This window comes from Panulirus ornatus, chromosome 14 (genome assembly GCF_036320965.1).
Source record: "Panulirus ornatus isolate Po-2019 chromosome 14, ASM3632096v1, whole genome shotgun sequence".
Classification (NCBI taxonomy): domain Eukaryota; kingdom Metazoa; phylum Arthropoda; class Malacostraca; order Decapoda; family Palinuridae; genus Panulirus; species Panulirus ornatus.
Genome location: NC_092237.1, coordinates 44,725,260 through 44,750,003, shown reverse-complemented (window position 1 = coordinate 44,750,003; position 24,744 = coordinate 44,725,260). Strand labels below are relative to the sequence as shown.

Sequence of the window (24,744 nt, the reverse complement as noted above, 5' to 3'; positions counted from 1 at the left end):
TGTATGTAAATATTAAACCCACGTTTGGAGAGTTCAGGATATTTTATAGATAAGAGAAGCAGAGATGGTTAAATATCATTGTCTGTTTGGAAATCAGTGTGTTTGGAAATAGGAGAATGGATGGAATAAAGAATGAAGGTTGAGATGATATGTGATGTGAAGAAATCATTAGGAAATTACATAGAAAAAAATCTTGTAAGATGGTATTGTTATGGAAAACATTTGATCAATGATAGATTGATAAGTGGTATGCATAGTAATATAGATGAAGGTGTAAGGAAGGAGTTTAGACCATTAAAGAGAGGGATAGTGTTGAGAGACTCAGAGTTGGACACATGTCCATTGAAAATATTGGAGTAATTAGTAGTGACAGATGCATTGGAACTAATTCTTAAATGAATTTGGGGATATGATTTGAGACTTTAAAGTCTCTGTGATATGCAAAGTGAAAGTGTGCTTATACTGGTGTTAAGAATGTGTGTAAGTAAACTAAGAGGCTGTGTGCAGTAGATCTACCCCATAGAAAAGAAGTAAGAGTATAGGTAGAGAAAGTGTTTAGGTAGGTAAGGTAGTTGTTGCTTATGTGAAGAAGCTTCTCTTGGTATATTCTGAGAAATGATAATTGTGTAAAAGAATGAAATTTGCCCCACAGGTAAAGTCCCTTTCACACCAATCATCATTTTGTGATGAATATGTACTTGCAGCCAAGTTGGTCTGTAAACAAGAAGAAATACATGTTTTTGGCAGATAGCATGATGCTCCTCTTTGCTTTATTTTTTTTTCCTATAAAAATGAATTTACTTGTAAAACCCCCAAAACGAGTTATTGGTTTTTGGTGAGCTTTTCACTGCTGATTTCATGTTTCCAGCTAACAGAAACATCCATTGTCCAATTTTAGTGACATGAATGGCTCATCAGTTTTCTTTCTTGAATGGGAGCACAGCAGTATTTATTATAAACAACTTTGAGAAGGGTTGCTATCATTTATTGATGCTTATGTAGCATAGGAAATGGAAAACCAAGGCTTGGCTCTTCTACTGCAGTATTATGCATTTAAAAAAAATACTATATATTTTAAGTTGTAATCAAGAGTGTATGTGCCTATGAAAGTAATACTAATGTCTTGATAATTATTTTGATTTCATAAAAGTTGGGACAGTATTTTTCCCAGAAAGCAGCAGGTTCCTTTGGTTTTGAGAATCAATCCTTACTGTGTCTAAAAACTTTTTTTTATAACCATGCTAGCATAAGCTCAGTATAGCCTACAGAGGAATCTAGATCAATTAAAATTAATTGCCTGTTTGGTTTCTGTAACCATGTTGCTAACTTGAGTCATCTCTCAGTGCCTCCTTTTCATCTTACCATTTATATTCATATTTTCAGATATAAGTAGGCAGTAACAATTGCATATTGTTAGAAGTCAACCAGCATAGAAAATTTAGAGTTAGGCTTCTTAGCTTCTGTGATATCATTTTGGAAATATACAAACATTAAATGCAGATCACACTTCAAGCATGTTGTTTAAAATGACATGTATAGTATTTCTTTAACTGCTGAGGTTTGTAGTGTTTTTTTTTCAATGTGCAACAATAAAAAATCTGGAATTTGTTGGTGTGTGAAAAGTTGAAAATTTAGCCTGGATCATGTAAAGACAGAAAGAACTATCAAAAGGAAGCCTCTTAGCCCAAATGGTTTTGTGAATGGCCTTCTTACTGGTTTAGCACCCTCATACAGATTTAGTTCTATCCTTCATCAGATGCAGCTTTGCATTTGGTATCTCATGTGCTTTATCTTGATGTATAACAGAGTGAGTTGCTCTTGTAGAACCTTCCATGCAACATTGATCTCCACATTGTCCTATCTTTATCTATCCAAATGCCACACACACACACACACATGCATGCACATCCACGCACGTACACAGCAACCTGAGGACATAAGTGAAATTGATTGTGAAACTTGATGAAAAGATGTAAAAAAGTACTTTTATAGTATAAGAGTGGTGGATGGAAAGAATTAGATAATTAAGGATGTGGGAAATGCAGATTGCATGCACAAATTTTGAAAAGTTCAATGATAGTAGAGATAGTAGGAACATTAGTTGGGAGCCTCTGAAAACAATACACTAGAGTTTCCATCTGCCAATGGCCTGTTAAAGGTTAAGTGCTAAAGGCTGAAAAGACAAATTAGAGACAAAATTTTGGTACGACTCAAATATAGGCAAATTTTGTGCATTTCTTGCCCAGCTGTGGATGTCAGAACTAGATTTTAACTTGCAGATAAAGAAATTCTTATCCTACCTATTGATATATGTTTTATTTCTTTATGTTCTTCACCTTTATCTTCAATTATTTTTTCTTTTAAGTCTGCCTAGATTCTTTGGTCATGTAATGATAAAAAGCCTTATTTTTTATTATTATATGTTATTGGCTAACTATTCATTGTTGTTGTGTGTGTATGATCTTCAGACTAACAGAAATGGTTTGATACATCAGGTGTCCAAGTGGTCCCTGGAACTGACAACCCAGTAACAACAGCCGAGGAAGCATATGAATTCTGCGTTAAGTACGGCTTACCTGTCATGCTGAAAGCTGCCTACGGAGGTGGAGGACGTGGCATGAGAGTTGTTCAGGAATTAGGAGTGAGTTTCTGATTATGATTCAGCTTATGTGGTTTCAGGACAGAGAGCAAATTTAGTATTTGTATTTAGTAACATATCTTGAAGGATCATTGCTACTCCATGTAACATCTTGTGAAATAGTTTTGCAGGAATTGTTCTTGGATTTGTACTTATTGCCTGCAGATGTGTTTAGATGTCCATTATTCAACTGTGCTTTGTTATTACTGCAGTAATAGTACATCCATCACCCCAATTGTGCACACATGGTATATATATTATGGGATAAGTTAATTGGGATGTAAGTTTGATGTGTTGTAAATGAAATGTTTGAGGATAGTATGTGGTGTGAGGTGGTTTGATCGAGTAAGTAATGAAAGGGTAAGAGAGATGTGTGGAAATAGATTAGAGTGTGACTGAGAGAGCAGAAGAGGGTGTGATGAAGTAGCTTGGTCATATGGAGAGAATGAATGAGGAAAGATTGACAAAGATGATATATGTTGGAGGGAACAAGGAGAAGCAGGAAACCAAATTGGAGATGGAAGGATAGAGTGAAAATGATTTTGAGCTATCAGGACCTGAACATACAGGAGGGAGAGAGGCATGCAAGGAATAGAGTGAATGGGAACAATGTATGCCAGAGTCAACATGCTGTCAGTGGACTGAACCATGGCATGTGAAGCATCTGGGGTAAACCATGGAAAGGTCTGTGGAGCCTGGATGTGGATAAGGAGCTGTGGTTTCGGTGCATTACACATGACAGCAAGAGACTGAGTGTGAATGAACGTGGCCATTTTTGTCTGTTTTCCTGGTGCTACCTTGCTGGAGCAGGGGGTAGCATGGCTGTTTCATGTGGGGTGGGGTAGTGCTAGGAATGGATGAAGGCAAGCAAGTATGAATATATACATGTGTATATATGTATATGTTTGTGTATGTGTATGTATATGTTGATATTTATATGTGTATGTATAGGTATTTATTTATTTATTTATTTTTTTTTTTTTTTTGCTGTCTCCCGCGTTTGCGAGGTAGCGCAAGGAAACAGACAAAAGAAATGGCCCAACCCACCCCCATACACATGTATATACATACACATCCACACACATAAATACACATACCCATACATCTCAATGTACACATATATATACACACACAGACATATACATATATGCACATGCACACAATTCACACTGTCTGCCTTTATTCATTTCCATCGCCACCTCGCCACACATGGAATAACATCCCCCTCCCCCCTCATGTGTGCGAGGTAGCGCTAGGAAAAGACAACAAAGGCCCCATTCGTTCACACTCAGTCTCTAGCTGTCATGCAATAATGCCCAAAAACACAGCTCCCTTTCCACATCCAGGCCCCACACAACTTTCCATGGTTTACCCCAGACACTTCACATGCCCTGATTCAATCCATTGACAGCACGTTGACCCCGGTATACCACATCGATCCAATTTACTCTATTCCTTGCACGCCTTTCACCCTCCTGCATGTTCAGGCCCCGATCACTCAAAATCTTTTTCACTCCATCTTTCCACCTCCAGTTTGGTCTCCCACTTCTCCTCGTTCCCTCCACCTCCAACACATATATCCTCTTGGTCAATCTTTCCTCACCCATTCTCTCCATGTGCCCGAACCGTTTCAAAACACCCTCTTCTGCTCTCTCAACCACGCTCTTCTTATTTCCACACATCTCTTTTATTGTATATGTATATATTATTTATTTTATTTTATTATACTTTGTCGCTGTTTCCCTCGCTAGCGAGGTAGCGCAAGGAAACAGACGAAAGAATGGCCCAACCCACCCACATACACATGTATATGCATACATGTCCACACACACACACGTATACATACCTATACATCTCAACATATACATATATATACACACACAGACTTATATACACCTGTATATAATTCATACTGTCTGCCCTTATTCATCCCCCTCACCACCCCATCACACATGAAATGACAGCCCCCTCCCCCCGCTTATGCGCGAAGTAGCGATAGGAAAAGACAACAAAGGCCACATTCGTTCACACTCAGTCTCTAGCTGTCGTGTATAATGCACCGACACCATAGCTCCCTTTCCACATCCAGGCCCCACAGAACTTTCCATGGTTTACCTCAGACGCTTCACATGCCCTGGTTCAAGCTATTGATAGCACGTCGACCCCGGTACACCACATCGTTCCAATTCACTCTATTCCTTGCATGCCTTTTACCCTCCTGCATGTTCAGGCCCCGATCACTCTAAATCTTTTTCACTCCATCTTTCCACCTCCAATTTGGTCTCAGACTTCTCCTCATTCTCTATCCCTAGGGACAGAGGAGAAAGAATACATCCCACGCATTCCTCATGTGTCGTAAAAGGCGAGTAAAGGGGACGGGTGTGGATGGCTAGAAACCCTCCCCTCCTTGTATTTTAACTTTCTACAAGGGGAAACAGAAGAAGGAGTCACGCAGGGAGTGCTCATCCTCCATGAAGGCTCAGATTGGGATGTCTAAATGTGTGTGGATGTAACCAAAATGAGAAAAAAAGGAGAGATATGTAGTGTGTTTGAGGAAAGGAACCTGGATGTTTTGGCTCTGAGTGAAATGAAACTCAAAGGTAAAGGGGAAGAGTGGTTTGGGAATGCTTTGAGAGTAAAGTCAGGGGTTCCTGAGAGGACAAGAGCAAGGGAAGGAGTAGCACTACTCCTGAAACAGGAGTTGTGGGAGTATGTGATAGAGTGCAAGAAAGTAAACTCTTGATTGATATGGGTAGAACTGAAAGTGGATGGAGAGAGGTGGGTGGTTATTGGTGCATATGCACCTGGGCATGAGAAGAAAGGTCATGAGAAGCAAGTATTTTGGAAGTAGCTGAGTGAGTGTGTTAGTAGTTTTGATGCACGAGACCGGGTTATAGTGATTGGTGATTTGAATGCAAAGGTGAGTAATGTGGCAGTTGAGGGAATAATTGGTGTAAATGGGGTGTTCAGTGTTGTAAATGGAAATGGTGAAGAGCTTGTAGATTTGTGTGCTGAAAAAGGACTTGTAGATTTGTGTGCTGAAAAAGGACTGGCGATTGGGAATACCTGGTTTAAAAAGCGAGATATACATAAGTATACGTATGTAAGTAGGAGAGATGGCCAGAGAGCGTTATTGGATTACGTGTTAATTGATAGGCGCGTGAAAGAGAGACTTTTAGATATTAATGTGCTGAGAGGTGCAACTGGAGGGATGTTTGATCATTATCTTATGGAGGCAAAGGTGAAGATTTGTAGAGGCTTTCAGAAAAGAAGAGACAATGTTGGGGTGAAGAGAGTGATGAGAGTAAGTGAGCTTGGGAAGGAGACTTGTGTGAGGAAGTACCAGGAGAGACTGAGTGCAGAGTGGAAAAGGTGAGAACAAAGGAGGTAAGGGGAGTGGGGGAGGAATGGGATGTATTCAGGGGAGCAGTGATGTCTTGCCAAAAGATGTATGTGGTATGAGAAGCGTGGGAGGTGGGCAGATTAGAAAGGGTAGTGAGTGGTGGGATGAAGAAGCAAGGTTATTAGTGAAAGAGAAGGGAGAGGCATTTGAATGATTTTTGCAGGGATGTAGTGCAAATGACTGGGGTATGTATAAAAGACAGAGGCAGGAAGTCAAGAGAAAGGTACAAGAGGTGAAAAAGAGGGCAAATGAGAGTTGGGGTGAGAGAGTATCATTAAATTCTAGGGAGAATAAAAAGATGTTTTGGAAGGAGGTAAATAAAGTGCTTAAGACAAGAGAGCAAATGGGAATATCGGTGAAGGGGGCTAATGGGGAGGTGATAACAAGTAGTGATGATGTGAGAAGGAGATGGAGTGAGTATTTTGAAGGTTTGTTGAATGTGTGTGATGATAGAGTGGCAGATATAGGGTGTTTTGGTCAAGATGGTGTGCAAAGTGAGAGGGTTAGGGAGAATGATTTGTTAAACAGAGAAGAGGTAGTAAAAGCTTTGCGGATATGAAAGCTCGGCAAGGCTGCAGGTTTGGATGGTATTGCAGTGGAATTTATTAAAAAAGGGGCGACTGTGTTGTTGACTGGTTGATGAGGATGTTTAATGTATATATGACTCATGGTGAGGTGCCTGAGGATTGGCAGAATGCATGCATAGTGCCATTGTACAGAGGCAAAGGGGATAAAGGTGAGTGCTCGAATTACAGAGGTATAAGTTTGTTGAGTATTCCTGGTAAATTATATGGGAGGGTATTGATTGAGAGGGTGAAGGTATGTACAGAGCACAGGCTGTGGAGGAGCAGTGTGTTTCAGAAGTGGTAGAGGATGTGTGGATCAGGTGTTTGCCTTGAAGAATGTATGTGAGAGATACTTAGAAAAGCAAATGGATTTGTATGTAGCATTTATGGATCTGGAGAAGGCATATGATAGAGTTGATAGAGATGCTCTGTGGAAGGTATTAAGAATATATGGTGTGGGAGGCAAGTTGCTAGAAACAGTTAAAAGCTTTTATTGAGGATGTAAGGCATGTGTACGAGTAGGAAGAGAGGAAAGTGATTGCTTCTCAGTGAAGTTGGTTTGGGGCAGGGGTTGTTTATTTTGTTTATGGATGGGGTTGTTTGGAAGGTGAATGCAAGAGTTTTGGAGAGAGGGGCGAGTATGCATGCTGTTGTGGATGAGAGGGCTTGGGAAGTGAATCAGTTGTTGTTCGCTGATGATACAGCACTGGTGGCTGATTCGGGTGAGAAACTACAGAAGCTGGTGGTTGAGTTTGGTAAAGAGTGTGAAAGAAGAAAGCTGAGAGTAAATGTAAATAAGAGCAAGGTTATTAGGTACAGTAGTGTTGAGGGACAAGTCAACTGGGAGGTAAGTCTGAAGGGAGAAAAACTGGAGGAAGTAAAGTGTTTTAGATATTTGGGAGTGGAATTGGCAGCAGATGGAACCATTGAAGTTGGAGTGAGTCACAGGGTGGGGGAGGGGGCGAAAGTTCTGGGAGCGTTGAAAAATGTGTGGAAGGTGAGAACATTATCTCGGAAATCAAAAATAGGTATGTTTGAAGGAATTGTGGTTCCAGCAATGTTATATGGTTGCAAGGCATGGGCTGTAGAATGAGTTGTGCGGAGGAGGGTAGATGTGTTGGAAATGAGATGTTTGAGGACAATATGTGGTGTGATTTGGTTTGATCGAGTAAGTAATTAGAGGGTAAGAGATGTGTGGTAATAAAAAGAGCGTGGTTGAGAGAGCAGAACGAGGGTGTTTTGAAATGGTTTTCTTGCATGGAGAGAATGAGTGAGGGAAGATTGACAAGGAGGATATATGTATCAGAGGTGGAGGGAACGAGGAGAAGTGGGATACCAAATTGGAGGTGGAAGGATAGAGTGAAAAAGATTTTGAGCGATCGGGACCTGAACATGCAGGAGGGTGAAAGGCGTGCAAGGAATAGAGTGAATTGGAACGATGTGGTATACTGGAGTCGACGTGCTGTCAATGGATTGAACTAGGGCATATGAAGTGTCTCGGGTAAACCATGGAAAGTTTTGTGGGGCCTGGATATAGAAAGGGAGGGAGCTTTGGTTTCGGTGCATTATACATGACAGCTAGAAACTGAGTGTGAACGAATGTGGCCTTTGTTGTCTTTTCCTAGCGCTACCTCGCACGCATGTGGGGGGAAGGGGTTGTTATTTCATGTGTAGCGGGTTAGCGATGGGAATGATAAAGGCAGCAAGTATAAATTATGTCCATGTGTATATATGTATATGTCTGTGTATGTATACATATGTATATGTTGAAATGTATAGGTATGTATATATGTGTGTGTGTGGACATTTATCTATTTACATGTGTATGTGGGTGGGTTTGGCCATTCTTTCGTCTGTTTCCTTGCGCTAATGCGGGAGACAGCAACAAAGTATAATAATGATAATAATAATAGATTGTACTTGTATATGTAATTTCATGCAAACAGGTTCAAATGTGATATATAAGCAGAGAAAGGGTTCCCATAGCCTTTATTCATCCTTTCCATATGCTTGAATTGTTTCAGCAAGCCCTATCAATCATATTGCACCTGTGCTACACTACTCTCTTATGCTATCATATCCACCTCAAACCACATGTCATATTAAGACATTTAATTTCCAACACATTGACCCTCATTATTTCTTTTGTGTTGAGGGCCCAAGACTTGCATCCCTGCATCTATTAGAATGACAGTGCCTTCAAACATAATCATTTTTGCCTATGCAGACACTAATTTCTCCCTCCACTGTCTCCTTTATGCACCCAAAACCTTTACCCCCTTTTCAACACAATGAGTCACTTCAGTACTTGTGGTTTCATCTAGTACTATGTCTATTCTCAGATACCCAAAGCACTCCACTTTCTTCACATTTTCCTCATTCAAACTTATACTGAAGCCCTCCTGTCTCATCCATCTGCTGCACTCCATTACCTTTTGCCCACATGTACTCTCAACTTTCTGTTTTTGGACTTTTACACGCAATCTCAAAATCTGTTTTCCTTTTAAGAATTTCTCTGTGAAGTCTGCCAAAGGGGGGTTAAAAACAGGAAACTTAACCAGAGGAAAATGCTCATTTGCTGAGAGAGTCATAAGCTTGCTACAGCAGTATTCACTAGTTCTTACCTCTGGCAGGTTTGGCATTGTTGTGCTCCCAGTTTATGTATTTTCGAGCCTGAGCATATGTTCAGTAACCTGCTCTAATACCATTAGAATTCCAACACAGCAGTGGCAAGCCAGCCATATGAGTGCATTGTTGTCTGACAGAGGAAGACTTGATGATTCTAGTATCGCAGAAAATTGATTTTCAGTCTTGTTGTGGTCTTGTTACTGTGGTGCTGAATTCCTCTAATGGAAAGGTTGCGACAAAATATTGGGTTTATAAATTGTGTTGTACTGGGTTTGATACAAACATGTATCTAACACTTAATTGCTAAAGTTAAAGTTAACATGCTTTCTTTATACTATACAGGAAGTAAAAGAGAGTTTCCGTCGTGCATCTTCTGAGGCTGAAGCAGCTTTTGGAAATGGGGCTATGTTCATTGAAAAATTCATAGAAAACCCACGACACATTGAAATTCAGGTTTTAGGAGACAGTGCTGGTAATGTTGTACATCTGTATGAACGTGATTGCTCTGTTCAACGCAGACATCAGAAACTGGTGGAAGTAGCTCCTGCTCCCAATCTTGACCAAAAGGTAAGGTTATGTTGAATTTAGCATGAGTTTACTCATTAATAAGTTGTTGAGAATTATGGCTTTCTGGTGTACATGATCATAAACATGATGTGATAATTTAGAAAAGTAGTTGTCTTGATCATTATAGTTTCAGGAAGGAATGTATGCAAAGAATGGAGTTGAAAATATAGGTTTAGATATTGCTGGAAAAACTTGAAGATATGAAAAGTGAAGAACCTGGAAGTATTTGCACTTTTGTGAAGGTGCATGTTCATCAGCTAATGAAAAAACTAATTTTAGAGAGAACTTAAAAACAAATATGATTAGCATTCAAGTGAGTTTGTATATTTGTTAAGTGATGTGTTTCTTTTATTTGTCTCTGATATGAACACGCATTTTATTATCAGATTCGTGAGGCAATGGCAGCTGATGCAGTTAAACTATGTAAAAGTGTGAATTATGCGAATGCTGGTACTGTTGAGTTTTTGGTAGACAGTCAAGGAAATTATTACTTCATTGAAGTGAATGCTCGCCTTCAAGTTGAACATACTGTTACTGAAGAAATCACTGGGTAAGTCACAGATAGCTTGTAGCCAGTCAAGCACAAATGTGTCTTTCATGAATACCATGTTTAGTTTCATTAAGGTAGTGTACATTTTCTTTAATATTTTTGATCTGTCAAGGCTTTATTATGGCGGATGACCAACTACCTACCCTCATGTATCCAAGATATGGTTGTACTTTGTGTAATGAAGACAATTGAGAAACATCATAAGCCAATATTCCTGTTTCATGATAAGAGAAGTGGACCAGGCAGTATGATACAGTGGTTAAATTGATGAAAACTACTATTGACGTTTGTGTAAATAAATTATACATTTCCCTTTTCCATAGCCAGAGGTTGAACCGTTATGTGACATTCATTTTTCATTTCATTTGAAGCTAGAAGTTTCAGTTTTCTAAATTATTTCTTACATTTTTCATATGTATATATATATGTATGTGTGTGTGTGTGTATGTGTGCATGTGTGTGTGTGTGTATGTGTGTATATATGTATGTATATATATATATATATATATATATATATATATATATATATATATATATATATATATATATTATCCCTGGGGATAGGGGTGAAAGAATACTTCCCATCCATTCCTCGCGTGTCGTAGAAGGCGACTAGAGGGGACGGGAGCGGGGGGCCAGAAATCCTCCCGTCCTTGTATTTTTAACTTTCTAAAATGGGAAACAGAAGAAGGAGTCACGCGGGGAGTGCTCATCCTCCTTGAAAGCTCAGACTGGGGTGTCTAAATGTGTGTGGATGTAACCAAGATGTGAAAAAAGGAGAGATAGGTTGTATGTTTGAGGAAAGGAACCTGGATGTTTTGGCTGTGAGTGAAACAAAGCTCAAGGGTAAAGGGGAAGAGTGGTTTGGGAATGTCTTGGGAGTAAAGTCAGGGGTTAGTGAGAGGACAAGAGCAAGGGAAGGAGTAGCAGTACTCCTGAAACAGGAGTTGTGGGAGTATGCGATAGAATGTAAGAAAGTAAATTCTCGATTAATATGGGTAAAACTGAAAGTTGATGGAGAGAGATGGGTGATTATTGGTGCATATGCACCTGGGCATGAGAAGAAAGATCATGAGAGGCACGTGTTTTGGGAGCAGCTGAATGAGTGTGTTAGTGGTTTTGATGCACGAGACCGGGTTATAGTGATGGGTGATTTGAATGCAAAGGTGAGTAATGTGGCAGTTGAGGGAATAATTGGTATACATGGGGTGTTCAGTGTTGTAAATGGAAATGGTGAAGAGCTTGTTGAACCGTTATGTGACATTCATTTTTCATTTCATTTGAAGCTAGAAGTTTCAGTTTTCTAAATTATTTCTTACATTTTTCATATGTATATATATATATGTATGTGTGTGTGTGTGTATGTGTGCATGTGTGTGTGTGTGTATGTGTGTATATATGTATGTATATATATATATATATATATATATTATCCCTGGGGATAGGGGTGAAAGAATACTTCCCATGCATTCCTCGCGTGTCGTAGAAGGCGACTAGAGGGGACGGGAGCGGGGGGCCAGAAATCCTCCCGTCCTTGTATTTTTAACTTTCTGAAATGGGAAACAGAAGAAGGAGTCATGCGGGGAGTGCTCATCCTCCTCGAAGGCTCAGACTGGGGTGTCTAAATGTGTGTGGATGTAACCAAGATGTGAAAAAAGGAGAGATAGGTTGTATGTTTGAGGAAAGGAACCTGGATGTTTTGGCTCTGAGTGAAACGAAGCTCAAGGGTAAAGGGGAAGAGTGGTTTGGGAATGTCTTGGGAGTAAAGTCAGGGGTTAGTGAGAGGACAAGAGCAAGGGAAGGAGTAGCAGTACTCCTGAAACAGGAGTTGTGGGAGTATGTGATAGAATGTAAGAAAGTAAATTCTCGATTAATATGGGTAAAACTGAAAGTTGATGGAGAGAGATGGGTGATTATTGGTGCATATGCACCTGGGCATGAGAAGAAAGATCATGAGAGGCAAGTGTTTTGGGAGCAGCTGAATGAGTGTGTTAGTGGTTTTGATGCACGAGACCGGGTTATAGTGATGGGTGATTTGAATGCAAAGGTGAGTAATGTGGCAGTTGAGGGAATAATTGGTATACATGGGGTGTTCAGTGTTGTAAATGGAAATGGTGAAGAGCTTGTAGATTTATGTGCTGAAAAAGGACTGGTGATTGGGAATACCTGGTTTAAAAAGCGAGATATACATAAGTATACGTATGTAAGTAGGAGAGATGGCCAGAGAGCGTTATTGGATTACGTGTTAATTGACAGGCACGCGAAAGAGAGACTTTTGGATGTTAATGTGCTGAGAGGTGCAACTGGAGGGATGTCTGATCATTATCTTGTGGAGGCTAAGGTGAAGATTTGTATGGGTTTTCAGAAAAGAAGAGTGAATGTTGGGGTGAAGAGGGTGGTGAGAGTAAGTGAGCTTGGGAAGGAGACTTGTGTGAGGAAGTACCAGGAGAGACTGAGTACAGAATGGAAAAAGGTGAGAACAATGGAAGTAAGGGGAGTGGGGGAGGAATGGGATGTATTTAGGGAATCAGTGATGGATTGCACAAAAGATGCTTGTGGCATGAGAAAAGTGGGAGGTGGGTTGATTAGAAAGGGTAGTGAGTGGTGGGATGAAAAAGTAAGATTATTAGTGAAAGAGAAGAGAGAGGCATTTGGACGATTTTTGCAGGAAAAAAATGCAATTGAGTGGGAGATGTATAAAAGAAAGAGACAGGTCAAGAGAAAGGTGCAAGAGGTGAAAAAGAGGGCAAATGAGAGTTGGGGTGAGAGAGTATCATTAAATTTTAGGGAGAATAAGATGATGTTCTGGAAGGAGGTAAATAAAGTGCATAAGACAAGGGAGCAAATGGGAACTTCAGTGAAGGGCAGAAATGGGGAGGTGATAACAAGTAGTGGTGATGTGAGAAGATGGAGTGAGTATTTTGAAGGTTTGTTGAATGTGTTTGATGATAGAGTGGCAGATATAGGGTGTTTTGGTCGAGGTGGTGTGCAAAGTGAGAGGGTTAGGGAAAATGATTTGGTAAACAGAGAAGAGGTAGTAAAAGCTTTGCGGAAGATGAAAGCCGGCAAGGCAGCAGGTTTGGATGGTATTGCAGTGGAATTCATTAAAAAAGGGGGTGAGTGTATTGTTGACTGGTTGGTAAGGTTATTTAATGTATGTATGACTCATGGTGAGGTGCCTGAGGATTGGCGGAATGCGTGCATAGTGCCACTGTACAAAGGCAAAGGGGATAAGAGTGAGTGCTCAAATTACAGAGGTATAAGTTTGTTGAGTATTCCTGGTATATTATATGGGAGGGTATTGATTGAGAGGGTGAAGGCATGTACAGAGCATCAGATTGGGGAAGAGCAGTGTGGTTTCAGAAGTGGTAGAGGATGTGTGGATCAGGTGTTTGCTTTGAAGAATGTATGTAAGAAATACTTAGAAAAGCAAATGGATTTGTATGTAGCATTTATGGATTTGGAGAAGGCATATGATAGAGTTGATAGAGATGCTCTGTGGAAGGTATTAAGAATATATGGTGTGGGAGGCAAGTTGTTAGAAGCAGTGAAAAGTTTTTATCGAGGATGTAAGGCATGTGTACGTGTAGGAAGAGAGGAAAGTGATAGGTTCTCAGTGAATGTAGGTTTGCGGCAGGGTTGTGTGATGTCTCCATGGTTGTTTAATTTGTTTATGGATGGGGTTGTTAGGGAGGTGAATGCAAGAGTTTTGGAAAGAGGGGCAAGTATGAAGTCTGTTGTGGATGAGAGAGCTTGGGAAGTGAGTCAGTTGTTGTTCGCTGATGATACAGCGCTGGTGGCTGATTCATGTGAGAAACTGCAGAAGCTGGTGACTGAGTTTGGTAAAGTGTGTGAAAGAAGAAAGTTAAGAGTAAATGTGAATAAGAGCAAGGTTATTAGGTACAGTAGGGTTGAGGGTCAAGTCAATTGGGAGGTTAGTTTGAATGGAGAAAAACTGAAGGAAGTAAAGTGTTTTAGATATCTGGGAGTGGATCTGGCAGCGGATGGAACCATGGAAGCGGAAGTGAATCATAGGGTGGGGGAGGGGGCGAAAATCCTGGGAGCCTTGAAGAATGTTTGGAAGTCGAGAACATTATCTCGGAAAGCAAAAATGGGTATGCTTGAAGGAATAGTGGTTCCAACAATGTTGTATGGTTGCGAGGCGTGGGCTATGGATAGAGTTGTACGCAGGAGGATGGATGTGCTGGAAATGAGATGTTTGAGGACAATGTGTGGTGTGAGGTGGCTTGATCGAGTAAGTAATGTAAGGGTAAGAGAGATGTGTGGAAATAAAAAGAGCATGGTTGAGAGAGCAGAAGAGGGTGTTTTGAAATGGTTTGGGCACATGGAGAGAATGAGTGAGGAAAGATTGTTCAAGAGGATATATGTGTCGGAGGTGGAGGGAACGAGGAGAAGTGGGAGACCAAATTGGAGGTGGAAAGATGGAGTGAAAAAGATTTTGTGTGATTGGGGCCTGAACATGCAGGAGGGTGAAAGGAGGGCAAGGAATAGAGTGAACTGGATCAATGTGGTATACCGGGGTTGACGTGCTGTCAGTGGATTGAATCAGGGCATGTGAAGCGTCTGGGGTAAACCATGGAAAGTTGTGTGGGGCCTGGATGTGGAAAGGGAGCTGTGGTTTCGGGCATTATTGCGTGGCAGCTAGAGACTGAGTGTGAACGAATGGGGCTTTTGTTGTCTTTTCCTAGTGCTACCTCGCACACATGAGGGGGAAGGGGGATGGTATTCCATGTGTGGCGAGGTGGCGATGGGAATGAATAGGTGCAGACAGTGTGAATTGTGTGCTTGGGTATATATGTATGTGTCTGTGTATGTATATATATGTGTACATTGAGATGTATAGGTATGTATATTTGCGTGTGTGGATGTGTGTGTGTATACATTGTGTATGGGGGTGGGTTGGGCCATTTCTTTCGTCTGTTTCCTTGGGCTACCTCGCAAACGTGGGAGACAGCGACAAAGCAAAATGAATAAATATATAAATAAATATATTTTTTTATTGTACTTTGTTGCTGTCTCCTTTGTTAGCAAGGTAGCGCAAGGAAACAGACAAAAGAATGGCCCAACTCACCCACATACACATGTATATACATAAATGCCCATGGACACTCAAATACATACCTATACATTTCAACGTATACATACACAGACATATACATATATACACATGTACATATTCAGACTAGCTGCCTTCATCCATTCCCATCGCCACCCCGCCACACATGAAATGGCATCCCCCCCCCCTCTTCCTCCACGTGTGCTCGACTAAGAGCTAGGAGAAGACAACAAGAGCCACATTCATTCACACTCAGTCTCTAGCTGTCATGTGTAATGCACCAAAACCATGGCTCCCTTTCCACATCCAGGCCCCACATAACTTCCCATGGTTTACCCCAGATGCTTCACATGCCGTGGTTCAATCCATTGACAGTACGTCGACCGCGGTATACCACATCATTCCAATCTACTCTATTCCTTACACGCCTTTCACCCACCTGTATGTTCAGGCCCAGATCGCTCAAAATCTTTTTCACTCCATCCTTCCACCTCCAGTTTGGTCTCCCACTTCTCCTTGTTCCCTCCACCTATGACACATATATCCTCTTTGTCAATCTTTCTTCACTCATTCTCTCCATGTGACCAAACCATTTCAATACACCCTCTTTTGCTCTTTCAACCACACTCTTTTTATTACCACACATCTCTCTTAAACCTTTCATTACTTACTTGATCAAACCACCTCACACCACATATTGTCCTCAAACATCTAATTTCCGACACATCCACCCTCCTCCAAACAACCTTATCAATAGCCCATGCTCTGCAACCATATAACATTGTTGGAACTAATATTCCTTCAAACATACCCATTTTTGCTTTGCGAGTTAATGTTCTCACCTTCCACACATTCTTCATTGCTCCCAGAACCTTTGCCCCCTCCCCCCTGTGACTCACCTCTGCTTCCATGGTTCCATCTGCTGCTAAATCCACTCCCAGATATCTAAAACACTTCACTTCCTCCAGTTTTCTCCATTCAAACTTACCTCCCAATTGACTTGTCCCTCAACCTTACTGAGCCTAATAACCTTTGCTTTTATTCACATTTACTCTCAGCTTTCTTCTTACTCACACTTTGCCAAAATCAGTCACCAACTTCAGCAGTTTCTTACCCAAATCAACCACCAGTGCTGTATCATCAGCGAACAACAACTGACTCACTTCCCAAGCCCTCTCATCCAAAACAGACTGCATACTTGCCCCTCTCTCCAAAACTTTTGCATTCACCTCTCTGACAACCCTATTCATAAACAAATTAAACAACCATGGAGACATCACGCACCCCTGCCGCAAACCGACATTCACTGGGAACCAATTACTTTCCTCTTCCGACACGTACACATGCTTTACATCCTTGATAAAAACTTTTCACTGCTTTTAGCAACTTGTCTCCCACAGAATATACTCTTGATACTTTCCACAGAGCATCTCTATCAACTCTATCATATGCCTTCTCCAGATCCAGAAATGCTACATACAAATCCATTTGTTTTTCGAAGTATTTCTCACATACATTTTTCAAAGCAAACACCTGATCCACACATCCTCTACCACTTCTGAAACCACACTGCTCTTCCCCAATCTGATGCTCTGTACATGCCTTTACCCTCTCAATCAATACCCTCCCATATAATTTTCCAGGAATACTCAACAAACTTATACCTCTGTGATTTGAACATTAACCTTTATCCCCTTTGCCTTTGTACAGTGGTACTATGCATGCATTCCACCAATCCTCAGGCACTTCACCATGAACCATACATGCATTGAATATCCTCACCAACCAGTCAACAACACAGTCACCCCCTTTTTTGATAAATTCCACTGCAATACCATCCAAACCCACCACCTTGCTGGCTTTCATCTTACGCAAAGATTTCACTACCTCTTCCCTGTTTACCAAAGCATTCTCCCTGACCCTCTCACTTCGCACACCACCTTGACCAAAACACCCTGTATCTGCCACTCAGTCATCAAACACATTTAACAAACCTTCAGAATACTCACTTCATCTTCTCACTTCACCACTACTTGTTATTACCTCCCCATTATCCCCCTTTACCGATGTTCCCATTTGCTCTCTTGTCTTACGCATTGTATTTACCTCCTTCCAAAACATCTTTACCTAAAATTATTCTCCCTAAAATTTAATGATCCTCTCATTTGCCCTCTTTTTCACATCTTGCACCTTTCTCTTGACCTCCTGCCTCTTTCTTTTATACATTTCCCAGTCATTTGCACTACTTCTGAGCAAAAATTGTCCAAATGCCTCTCTCTTCTCTTTCACTAACAGTCTTACTTCTTCATCCCACCACTCACTACCCTTTCTAATCTGCCCACCTCCCACCTTTCTCATGCCACAGGCATCTTTTGCGCAAGCCATCACTGCTTCCCTAAATACATCCCATTCCTACCCCACTCCCCTTACACCATTTGCTCTCACCTTTTTCCATTCTGCACTCAATCTCTCGTGGTACTTCCTCACACAAGTCTCCTTTCCAAGCTCACTTACTCTCACCACTCTCTTTACCCCAGCATTCTCTCTTCTTTTCTATAAACCTCTTCAAATCTTCAGCTTCACCTCCACAAGATAATTATCAGACATCCTTCCAGTTGCCCCTTTCAGCACATTAACATCCAAAAGTCTCTCTTCCATGTGCCTATCACATAACATGTAATCCAGTAATGCTCTCTAGTCATCTGTCCTACTTACATATGTATACTTATGTATATCTCTCTTTTTGAAAAAGGTATTCCCAATCACCAGTCCTTTTCAGCACACATATCTACAAGCTCTTCATTTCCATTTACAACACTGAACACCCCATGTACACCAATTATTCCCTCAACTGCCACATCACTCACCTTTGCATTCAAATCACCCATCAATATAACCCGGTCTCGTGCATCAAAGCTGCTAACACACTCACTCAGCTGCTCCCAAAACACTTGTCTCTCATGATCTTTCTACTCATGACCAGGTCCGTAGGCACCAATAATCACCCTATCTCTCTTCATTCACTTTCAGTTTTACCCATATCAATTTAGAGTTTACTTTCTCACACTATCACATACTCCCACAACTGCTTTAGGAGTAGTGCTACTCCTTCCTTTGCTCTTGTCCTCTCACCAACCCCTGACTTTACTCCCCAAACTTTCCCAAACCACTTTTCCCCTTTAACCTTGAGCTTCATTTCACTCAGAGTCAAAACATCCAGGTTCCTTTCCTCAAACATATTACCTATCTCTCCTTTTTTCTCATCTTGGTTACATCCACACTCATTTAGACAACCCAATCTGAGCCTTTGAGGAGGATGTGCACTCCTCGCATGACTCCTTCTTCTGTTTCCCCTTTTAGAAATTTAAGATACAAGAAGGGGAGGGCTTCTAGCCAACCGCTCCCATCCCCTTTAGTCGCCTTCTACAACATGTGAGGAATGCATGGGAAATATTCTTTCTCCCCTATCCCTAGGGATTAAATATTTTTATTATTGACATGAAATGGATGATTTTAACCTAATCCATGCCTAATGTGGGCTTCATAAGCTTGTGTGGAACTCTGTTAGAAACATCATTACATAGTGTCTTTCACTTCTAATGGCAGTCATGTCACATTAGTCATATGAAATAAAAGGAAAATCAGTTGAAGGCTTTATTATGTAATTTAGTAACAAAAGAAGTTGCATTGTGTGAAAGAATTAGCTTCTGAGCTTAAAGATGAGATAGTCATGTATAGATAATTTCAGATTGACTAGACATTTCTAGGAATTCTGAATATTAGGCAGAATGAGTGTCCAGTACTAATATAATTGACAGTTTTCTGTTACCTTAAGTATATTACTTGATAAAGTGATTCCTAGAAGTGAGAAACAAATCTAGGTTTAGAATGTAGGTTTTGAAAAATAAAAAAAACATTTCACTACTGAAGGCATAACCTTATGAACACCTGAGGGAGCTTAAAACTAAGTCCCCTCAGAATTAGGAGGAATTCATGAGAATTCCTCTGTCCAGCCTCTTTACAATGTATTAGCTCAGCATTTGTTTCATTCACCAGGATTTAAAGTTTATTTGCAGAGCTTGATACTATGATGTCAAGGCCCAGCTTACTTAGGAGTGTGATCTCGGGCCCACAATTTATGTCTTTGCCTTGGGCTTATTACAGTCCAGAATTATTTTTCAAAATATGAAGAAAGGGCTTTCTGTGATAGTGAAATGGCTTTTTCATTTCAAGAAATGTTTCGCCTTTGGTCAGGGCCCAGTTGGATTGGGGATCATTGGGTATTCAAGTGATGTGCATGGAAATGATGATCAGTTTGTGGAGTTGTGTGCTGGAAAAGGCTTGGTGATTGAGAATACCTTGTTTAAAGAGAGAGACATACATAAGAATATGAAAGTGAATAGGAAAGATGGAAAAAGGGCATTGCTGGATTTCATACCTTTGATGAGCATGAAAAAGTGAGAGCCTTGGATGTGAATGTGCTGTGGGGGGCAGCTGGTGTGATGTTTGATTCATTGTTTTGAAGAGGTGAAGGGTGACGATTTGTAGAGGCTTTAGGAAAAGATGAAATATGTTGGTTAAGAAAAGGATGGTGAAAATAAATGAGCTTAGAAAAAAGGCTTTTCTGAAGAGATACTAGGAGAGATTGAGTGGAGAATGGTAAAAGGTAGTAATTAAAACTAGGGGAGTGAGTGTGGTATGGGAAGTATTTGGAGAAAAAGTGTCGATGTGCAAGAAAAGTGTTTGGCATGTGGGACATGGGCATGTAAGAAAAAGTAGTGGGTGGTGTGATAAAGAAGTTAAGTTGTTTGTGAAAGAGAAAAGAGGTGCCTGGGCATTACTCTCTGGGAAGGAGTTCAAGTGTTTGTTGGATGTACAAGAGAAAACAGCAGGAGGTCAAGAAAATGCAGGGACTTAAAAAGAGGGCCTGTGAAAGTTGGGATGAGCGAGTATCAGCAGACTTCTGGAAAAATTAGAACATTTTTTCAAAGGAGATTAATAGCTTGAGAATAACAAGAGAACAAATGTAAACATTGATGAAGATGTTACGGATATATGACGTGGGAGGAAAGGAGAGTGAGTGGTTCCTAGTGTTTGCTGCTAGCATGGCTGATCTGTTTATGGATGGGGTGGTGAGGGAAGTGGATACAAGGGTTTTAGATCTGCAGTGTGGCAGAGGTGAGGATGCTAGGGAGATGAGTTAATTGTTCTATGTTGATGACATGACACTGGTGGCAGATTCGAGTAAGTTACAATATTTTTCATAGGTTTTACAGTACATTTGATGTCATACTGTATTTTATTCAGAGAAAAATGTATTTTCTGATTTTCCATTGGACTTCATGCCAAAAATGTTGTGGCTTTATTATCATTGACTAACAAGCATAGTGGAGAAACAAGCCAAAAAAAGATTACTTTTCTTTCACCTTTAGGATTGACTTGGTTCAGTCTCAGATCCGCATCACAGAAGGTATGACTCTTCCTGAACTGGGCATGACCCAAGATAAGATTACTGCTCAGGGCTGTGCAATCCAGTGTCGTGTCACAACAGAAGATCCTGCAAAAAGCTTCCAGCCAGATACTGGGAGATTGGAGGTATGGTTTCATCATCATCTTAGTATAATAACTATGATATTGGTTATTGCTCACTGATGAATTTGATATTTTTTCCTCAAGTATTTTGATCGTTTAATATAATCAGAAGACTCCATAGTGGTAATCTATAATCCTTATTTATGTTTTGCATTTATCACTAAACAAGATGATTTCTGTTTTCATATGAAATACCTACTTGTGCATGACACACTTTAAAAGTGAACTCCATAGGATAAAGATTTCATCAAGCACAGATATGTTTTTAGTGGAAAGATACATGATTGTATTTTTTCAGAAATTTTTTCATAGAAATACGTGAATATCTGTTTCCTTTTGTTGATAAAAGTCCACATTTTTTATGGGGAGCAGAATTGCCTATGTAATACATTTTTCAAATAGTTTGATGATTGTGCATTTTACATAATGATATTAGAAACTTGCCTGTATTTTTCAAAGTGCATTTTGAAGAATTTCCAGTTGGTTTAAGCACTCAGGAAGGGAAGCACTTGGCATTTGTATACACTGAAAGATTGTACCCTCTTGTCAAACATGCTGATGCATAGTTGCCTTTCTTGGTTATTTGGAAATACACTGGAACCTGTTCTTTCTGAAGGATGAAGCCCCTGTGCCACATAGGTCAAATCAAAAGCATCTAATCTAAGTTACCATTTTGTACAGGGGGTAGATAAGTTCTAAAGACTTTTCTTAAATTCTCTTTCAGAAGTTTCTGAGTAAGTTTATGATAGAAGCCACTTTCCTCACATTATGTGCTTTAGTACATAACCCAAGTTGAACCAAAAGAATTTCCTTAATCCATGTAGAGGTATTCCTTGCCAAAGGGGTTTTAGAGTTCCATGGTGCCCAAAGAAATGGTCCTTTCAGTAATTTCTAGTGAAGCCCAAAATTCCTTTTGGAGAGATATATGGGCATTAGACATGATCCCCTCTTGATAAAGTCTTCCATTAGTGGATGACAGTATGGATTTTTCTAAAACTGGTACTCTTTTCTTTGCCAGTCTATGGTTTAGGGTTATATTCACCCATAAAAGATTGTCATCAAAGAGAATATTTCTGTATCTGGCTATTGTATATAATTCAGAGATGTCTGTGGTGCTTGAGTGGCTAGGAGTGAGGGGTTTGATGATGATACAACTTTTATTGTCTTTATTAGGCTAAAGGTGGCCATAAAATGATATTGGCCAGTTAGCAAAGGATGGGGAAGGCCATCTCTTCTTTATGGGTAATACTGAGAAGTGGTAGGTCCTAACTGTGATTTTCTTAGACTTATCTTGGAGACTTTTTCTCATTCTGCAGGACAGGCATACCTTAGAGATTTTTTTTGCATTATTCCCACATTCACGGCAACTGAGGATATTGTAGTGTAATAAGGGAATTGGCAGTTTGCTCCACTCACGCTGGGATAGAGATTTAGGGGACGCCTACATTCAACAAATTGACTTTTTTTTAGTCGTTAAACAGGGTTTCGGGAGTTTGATATTTTTAAATGGTTCTATCGTGTTATCCAAACTACTTCATTTATTAAATTGTTTAATTTTATGGACATAGTTGAATTATTTTTGTAGTTTATAGTTTAAAGAACTCATGATTACAAATGAAAAAATTATCTTTCTTACTAATTAAGAAATGATCGTGGAAATTTTTAGTAGTGAAATAGGGTTTCAGGGTGTGGTATTTTTAGATAGTTCTAACATGTTATCCAAATTACATCAGTTATTAAACTTTAATTTTATTGATATAGCTGGATTATATTGTAGTTTAAAGAACACATGATTACAAATGAAAAAATTATCTTTCATACTAATTAAATGATAACAAAAGAGTAACAGAGGACCATAATTTGAATTATTATAGAATGAAGTGATATCAGCTTGTTGCTACATATATTTCATTGCATCTCTATATTTAGATTCAGTATTTATTATTTTCACACTGGTCTAGGTTCTTTGCCTGTTAAATCAAAGAATATGATCTCATATTTTGTTTTATTACAAAGGTTTCCAAAATTTCACTCTAATTTTCAGATTTTTATGTTGCTAGTTCTTGAAAGATTGCCAGCATTTTTGTCATTCATTTTGAAATGTACATAAAAATTAATAGAATTGTTTTAATCCAGTGATTTGATAAAATGGACATTCATGTGAATTTTATAGTGGAATTTTCTGTCAAGAAGTATTTTAGTTTTTTTCTCAGATGATTAATTGGAAAGTGTTTGAGTACAAGTACAGTGTAAATCAAAATCGTAAACATAAGAAACTTAAATTTATCTGTTTACAAGTGCACTTGTAAGTGCACATTATCTTGTGGAGGCTAAGGTGAAGATTAGTGTGGGTTTTCAGAAAAGAGGAGTGAATGTTGGGGTGAAGAAGGTGGTGAGAGTAAGTGAGCTTGGGAAGGAGACCTGTTTGGGGAAGTACCAGGAGAGACTGTGTACAGAATGGAAAAAGGTGAGAACAATGGAAGTAAGGGGAGTGGGGGAGGAATGGGATGTATTTAGGGAATCAGTGATGGATTGCGCAAAAGATGCTTGTGGCATGAGAAGAGTGGGAGGTGGGCTGTTTAGAAAGGGTAGTGAGTGGTGGGATGAAGAAGTAAGAGTACTAGTGAAAGAGAAGAGAGAGGCATTTGGACGATTTTTGCAGGGAAAAAATGCAATTGAGTGGGAGAAGTATAAAAGAAAGAGACAGGAGGTCAAGAGAAAGGTGCAAGAGGTGAAAAAAAAAGGCAAATGAGAGTTGGGGTGAGAGACTATCAGTAAATTTTAGGGAGAATAAAAAGATGTTCTGGAAGGAGGTAAATAGGGTGCGTAAGACAAGGGAGCAAATGGGAACTTCAGTGAAGGGCGTAAATGGGGAGGTGATAACAAGTAGCGGTGATGTGAGAAGGAGATGGAATGAGTATTTTGAAGGTTTGTTGAATGTGTCTGATGACAGAGTGGCAGATATAGGGTGTTTTGGTCGAGGTGGTGTGCAAAGTGAGAGGGTTAGGGAAAATGATTTGGTAAACAGAGAAGAGGTAGTAAAAGCTTTGCGGAAGATGAAAGCCGGCAAGGCAGCAGGTTTGGATGGTATTGCAGTGGAATTTATTAAAAAAGGGGGTGACTGTATTGTTGACTGGTTGGTAAGGTTATTTAATGTATGTATGACTCATGGTGAGGTGCCTGAGATTGGCGGAATGCGTGCATAGTGCCATTGTACAAAGGCAAAGGGGATAAGAGTGAGTGCTCAAATTACAGAGGTATAAGTTTGTTGAGTATTCCTGGTAAATTATATGGGAGGGTATTGATTGAGAGGGTGAAGGCATGTACAGAGCATCAGATTGGGGAAGAGCAGTGCGGTTTCAGAAGTGGTAGAGGATGTGTGGATCAGGTGTTTGCTTTGAAGAATGTATGTGAGAAATACTTAGAAAAGCAAATGGATTTGTATGTAGCATTTATGGATCTGGAGAAGGCATATGATAGAGTTGATAGAGATGCTCTGTGGAAGGTATTAAGAATATATGGTGTGGGAGGCAAGTTGTTAGAAGCAGTGAAAAGTTTTTATCGAGGATGTAAGGCATGTGTACGTGTAGGAAGAGAGGAAAGTGATTGGTTCTCAGTGAATGTAGGTTTGCGGCAGGGATGTGTGATGTCTCCATGGTTGTTTAATTTGTTTATGGATGGGGTTGTAAGGGAGGTAAATGCAAGAGTCCTGGAAAGAGGGGC

General features: G+C 40.0%; 1 protein-coding gene across 4 annotated transcripts in view; it reads left to right on the top strand.

The window, feature by feature from the left end:
* The window catches only part of PCB (Pyruvate carboxylase), a 437,613-nt gene that overhangs the window by 279,678 nt on the left and 133,191 nt on the right, over positions 1–24,744 (top strand). For all 4 annotated transcript variants that reach the window (XM_071669755.1, XM_071669754.1, XM_071669756.1 and 1 more), the window contains 4 exons: positions 2,496–2,641; positions 9,578–9,802; positions 10,189–10,352; positions 20,862–21,024. In XM_071669755.1, the coding sequence (XP_071525856.1) occupies positions 2,496–2,641; positions 9,578–9,802; positions 10,189–10,352; positions 20,862–21,024 (698 nt within the window). The remainder of the gene's footprint in view (positions 1–2,495; positions 2,642–9,577; positions 9,803–10,188; positions 10,353–20,861; positions 21,025–24,744) is intronic.